This window comes from Peromyscus californicus, unplaced genomic scaffold (assembly GCF_007827085.1).
Source record: "Peromyscus californicus insignis strain IS unplaced genomic scaffold, ASM782708v3 Scaffold_20__1_contigs__length_68692818, whole genome shotgun sequence".
Classification (NCBI taxonomy): Eukaryota; Metazoa; Chordata; class Mammalia; order Rodentia; family Cricetidae; genus Peromyscus; species Peromyscus californicus.
In genome coordinates, this window is record NW_026294503.1 from 66,425,173 (window position 1) to 66,430,443 (window position 5,271).

The 5,271-nt window shown below is 48.2% G+C and overlaps 1 protein-coding gene across 2 annotated transcripts; it reads right to left on the reverse strand.

Moving 5' to 3' along the window:
* Positions 1-462: 462 nt before the first annotated feature.
* On the reverse strand, positions 463-4,514 carry LOC128116359 (keratin, type II cytoskeletal 6A-like). 2 transcript variants are annotated; one of them, XM_052747536.1, is made up of 9 exons: positions 4,071-4,514; positions 3,310-3,524; positions 2,933-2,993; positions 2,684-2,779; positions 2,240-2,404; positions 1,722-1,847; positions 1,359-1,579; positions 1,115-1,149; positions 463-1,016 (listed from the first exon to the last, which is right to left on the reverse strand). In XM_052747536.1, exons 1-9 carry the CDS (start codon positions 4,512-4,514, stop codon positions 784-786), a joined length of 1,596 nt encoding a protein of 531 aa, XP_052603496.1. In that variant the 3' UTR covers positions 463-783. The 2 variants fall into 2 exon arrangements, with proteins under 2 accessions (XP_052603496.1, XP_052603495.1); XM_052747535.1 differs by having other exon boundaries at positions 1,070-1,149.
* Positions 4,515-5,271: the final 757 nt, after the last annotated feature.

A 5,271-nucleotide genomic window follows, 5' to 3' on the forward strand; every position in this document is an offset into this window, starting at 1 on the left:
AAATGGAGGCCCATGTGAGGATTTGGAGTAAGGGTAGCTAAAAGGAAGTGGAAAATAAAGAGGGAACTTGGTGTAATTATATTTTAATTTAAATGTATTAAAATTAAACATAACCTTAAATTTGAAATATATATATTTATGATAAAGACATACAGAGCTTGGAATGTGAGCAGTAGGAATACCCTAAAAGGGCCTTATCTTTCTCAGTTGCAGACTTTCTATATAAAACAATTTGCGACAAAAAATACACTTGGAGGAAGTCATTATGTTATAAACCTGCTTTATTTGGCAATTTCAAGGAAGCAAAGAGCAGAGGAGAGGTCACGTGAGCACAGACTCCATACATCACAGGACTGTTGCCTTAGGCTATCAAGTTACTGCCAGGGAGCTTCATGACATTGAAGCTGGGCATTTCTAGGGCAACAGGAAACTAAAGAGAAGCTCCCATTATGTTGAGTAGGACCTAGACAATGATTTCCAGAAGGAAAGGGACAGGGAAACCATTTCACAAGTATCGTCGGCGACAGATACAGGGAGGCAGGAGCCTGGAAACCTAAATACAACTTGAAGCATCAAATGTGAGTGAACTGTGATGTGAAGTCAGAGGATGACAATCAGAAGATGAGGCATGGGGAACCAGCAGGGACAGAGGAGCAGCAAGGTCTCAGCCTCCTCAGCTCAAACCAGAGAGCAGAGGTGGGAGGCCAGCAGGGACAGCCTCTGAGCACAGGGCTCTGCAGCCAGGGGTCTGGGGATCAGGGACCAGCTCTGGTGGCAGGGACTTCAGTGCCTGTAGCTCTTCCTGCTGGAGGAGGTGCTAGTGTACTTGATGGTGGAAGAGCTGCCACCAGAGGAGCTGAGGCCACCGCTGATGCCTCTGCCACTGCCAGAGCTGAAGCCACCTCCAAGGCCATGGCTGCTGCTGTAGGAGTAGCTGCTGCCTCCTCCCAGGCCCAGGCTGCTGCTGGCACCACCTGCACTGCCATAGCCTCTGGACATGGTGGACTGCACCACAGCTGTGGAGGAGGGAAGGTACAAGGGACACCGTGAGCCACTCTGTCCAGTGAACCAGGCACAAGGCAGGACAAGGGGAGGTGGGCAGCAGAGTACTTACAGATGTTGACTGGTCCAACGCCTTCACCATTCAGCCTAGAAGAGGAACAGAGCAGGTGAGAACCAGGGAGCCATCACCTCAGTCCCTGTGGGAACCCTCAGTCTGGCGACAGTTCACGGAGAATCCCCAGCAGAGGGTTCCTGAATGGAGCGATTGTGACCACAGCTAGTGCTCCCTCATCTTGTGCTCAGTGCCTGGCATCATGGAGGTGTCCTCAGGGGCTGGAGGAGGGGTGAATACTCACCTGCACTCCTCTCCTTCCAGCAGCTTCCTGTAGGTGGCGATCTCCATATCAAGGCCCAGCTTGACATTCATGAGCTCCTGGTACTCCTTCAGCAGCCTGGCCATGTCCTGTTTGGCCTTCTGCAGGGCATCCTTCAGCCCTTCCAGCTTGCCCCTGGCATCCTTGAGGGCTGTCTGCCCATGCTGCTCATCATCAGTAACAGCAGCCTGCAAGTTGGCACACTGGGGAAAGAGTGCAATAAAAACTAACTTGAAGTGTGGTTCTCTTGAGAGGGTGAGCCCAAGATCTTTGTTCCTAGTGAGTAAGAATCTAGAAGACCAGAAATAATGGACAGCAACCTCTGAATTTTTCTGTCTATCCTACCTGCTTCTTGACGTGGTCGATTTCAGATCTCAGCCTCTGGATCATGCGGTTGATCTCAGTGATCTCCTGCTTGGTGTTGCGCAGGTCATCCCCGTGTCTGCCGGCTGTGACCTGCAGTTCCTCGTACTGAAGGTCAGTTGAAGAGAGAGCATTTACGTGAGTTTTACATGCAAAGGCAAATTCACACTTCAGTGGCATGCAGTATCATTGGTGTAATGGCTTTCCCTCAAGAGAACCTGTAGAAGAACATGGGCGACATAGTTCTCTTGGGGACTGAAAATGTTCTGTGTAATCTCGAGCAAAGAGAGCATGGACACCATTTATGGCAACTTTCCATCTACCTCTGGGTTCTCTTGATCCTTGGACTATAACATAACTCTGTAACACAAGTACAAGGTCCATTTGTCATTACAGGATCCAGGTTCTTCTTAAAAGATAGATACCTCTAATGACATCAGATACTTATGGAACACATTCTGGGTCCCTTATTCTTCATAAGCTTCCAACTCAATACTCACTTTTGTCTGGTACCAAGATTCAGCCTCTGCCCGGCTCCTCTGAGCAGTCTCCTCATATTGGGCCTTGACCTCAGCAATGATGCTGTCCAGGTCCAGGCTACGGTTGTTGTCCATGGAGAGGACCACAGAGGTGTCTGAGATGTGAGTTTGCATCTGAGACAGTTCCTACAGAACAGAAAGAGGCAACATCAGCTATGGAAGTGAGGATTACAGATGTTCCCAACGCCCCACTCTCAGTTTGTACAGGAGAAAATAAAGGGAATGGGGACAGATTAGAAGAGGGAGAAAAATAGAGGGAGAGACAAACACACACACATACAGAGAGAGACAGAGAGAGAGAGAGAGACAGAGACAGAGACAGAGAGAGACAGATAGAGAGACAGAGAGACAGAGACAGAGAGAGACAGAGATGCAGAGAGAGACACACACACAGACTTGACTTACTGCATCATAGAGAGCTCTCAGGAAGTTGATCTCATCTGTCAGACTGTCTGTCTTGGCTTGCAGTTCAACCTTATTCATGTAGGCAGCATCTACATCCTGAGAAGAGTCCACAACATGGAATCTGGTTAACTCCCTTGCCCAGCTTGTTTTCCCTCATCTCCCTGGCAACCATTCTCTGCAATGGACCAGACTTGCAAAGCATTTTCCTCCATCAGCAGAGGAACCATCCCTGTGACTTAGTCAGCTCACCTTCTTCAGGGTCACGAATTCATTCTCTGCTGCTGTGCGCTTGTTGATTTCATCTTCATATCTACAAGAGGCAGGTTTCCACACATTGTAGTGGGTGGGTAGATGGCATCACAGGCAGCCCCTTGGCCCTACCCCAACTTCTAAAAATGCAATATATCCAAATCATGCCAAATATGAATTTGTTGTTGTTGAATATCATTCCTTTTCTCTCCCCTAGCCTCCTACAACCCTCCAGGGTCTTATTCTCTTGCTCTTTGGTAATAAATTGTCATTTTATCATTATGACTAAGTTTTCTTAATTCATGGAGTCCGGGTCTAGATTTGGGCCTTCATTAACATGAACTCTGGCAACTTGAGTTCTTCTTTTGTTAACTCACTTGTTCTTGTTGTCCTCCACTGTATCCTGCATGCTCCTCAGCTCTGAGTCCAGGCGGCCCCTCTCTCCAATGATGCTGTCCAGCTGCCTCCTGAGGTTGCTAATGTACTGTTCAAACAATGGCTCCAGGTTCTGCCTCATAGTCTTGGTGTCCTGCTTCTGCAGCAGGGTCCACTTGGTGTCCAGGACTTTGTTCTGTTGCTCCAGAAACCTCACCTAGAGGGGTCAAGTGTGAGAAGTTTGAGATTCATTCTTCTATGACCCCTTCACTAGCATGACTCCTGATTCAGGCTGTCTGCCTAGACCTCTTCAGTGTACTCCCTGGCATTGAGTCTATAGGGACAACCAGAGAGAAGCTCCCAACATCATCCCTGTAATGAAGGCAGAGCTCTCAGGCAGGGCACAGGCAGCCTAGCAGTGGCTCCCTAGAGTATGGTTTGTTTAATGTGGCTAGGATGGCTCCCAAACTGTCCTATAGAGGCTTCTGCTTCAGTAGAATCCTCTGTGATGGGAGGTCAGAGCTCATATCAGCCCACTGGAATCAGACACCCTTATGGGGCAACCTCTGGAGGAGAGGAACTCTGACCCTGATTGCCAGCTTCCAGTCTACCTAAAGAGGAGCACCAAGCCAGGACAGAGTCAACCAGAAACAATGACTGTGTTTAAGCAAAGCCTAAAGTATCTTCCCTCTGAGACCTCTGCCTTTGGCACTCACTGGAGTCTACTCCTGTGTAGACTGCTCTAGAAAGAACCACATCTCACCTTGTCGATGAAGGAGGCAAACTTGTTGTTGAGGGTCTTGATCTGCTCACGCTCCTCAGTCCTCACCCTCTGGATGGTGGGGTCGATTTGCAGGTTCAGAGGGGTGAGGAGGCTCTGGTTGATGGTGACCTTTTGGATGCCTCCAGGGGGACACACAGGGAATCCAGTGCCCCCATAGCCACCACCAAAGCCAACTCCACCACTGAATCCAAAGCCACTACCAACTCCTCCAATGGAGATCCTCTTGGAACTCCTCACATCATAGAGGAGGCTCCTGCTGCCAAAGCCAGCTCCTCCACACATGGCCCCAGAGCAACCGCTGCCTCGGGAGCGGCACACAGACACACTGCTGAAACCAGAGTGTTTGAGCCCAGGGACTCTAGCTGAGCCGACACTGAAGCCTCGGTGGCTGGTTTGACTCCTGATGGTGGTTTTGGTAGACATGGTTCCTGGAGATGAGAAGTCTGTGAAGTGGAGAGACTGCAGCGCACAGCTGAGCAGATGAGCGTGGTAGGCTATGGGCAGTTGCTTATATATAGTATAGATGGGCTAGGCTTGGTCCTGAAGGTGGGTTTACAGCATGGGAAGGGCAGGGTTTATACTCAGTGAGCTCACACCTAGATTCTTCAGAAACGTTATTTAATATTGAGGTTGTGGTTTGTCTTCCTTTATTCAGGGGAAATGCTCCTACTTCTCATTTTAACTTGATCTCAGACCGTAAATCAGCTGTTTATTCACTGTATCTCACTTAGTCACCCACTCAGAGGTTCTGCAGGTCCTGATGAATGTGCTGAGATCCCTCTGCTCCCTGCCTGCCCCTCTCTCCCACGGACATCCTAGAGACCAACTGTCCTCTTATGCCAACAGAGAGGCTGTCACTGACCTTCAGGGATTAGGAATGTGAACGGTGACCTGTTTTCCTTTAGATCCCATCTCAAACAGATAGAGAAGTCAACCACATGTTGTCCCACACACCTGTCACCTGTTTACAACAAACAGCTCACAGCCAGCCTTATTTATTCACCATGTTTCCAATCAGTTCACTCACCAACAATACAATATTTGAAAGCAGATCTCAAAACATATGATTTCTTCAGTAATTAATTCAATATGATATCTAAAGATAGGCTGTTTTGTGTATATGTATAAAATAACCACATGTCTTTATATATATGTATATATATTTACATTAAAAATAATT

Bases quoted from the DNA above. Each gene is read 5' to 3' on its own strand.
- LOC128116359 (XM_052747535.1), bottom strand. From the start codon at position 4,514: ATGTCTACCAAAACCACCATCAGGAGTCAAACCAGCCACCGAGGCTTC. The intron at 2,780-2,932 runs GTGAGCTGACTA...GACTCTTCTCAG, and splicing joins AATTCGTGACCCTGAAGAAG to GATGTAGATGCTGCCTACAT. The intron at 2,405-2,683 runs GTAAGTCAAGTC...TCTGTTCTGTAG, and splicing joins TGAGAGCTCTCTATGATGCA to GAACTGTCTCAGATGCAAAC.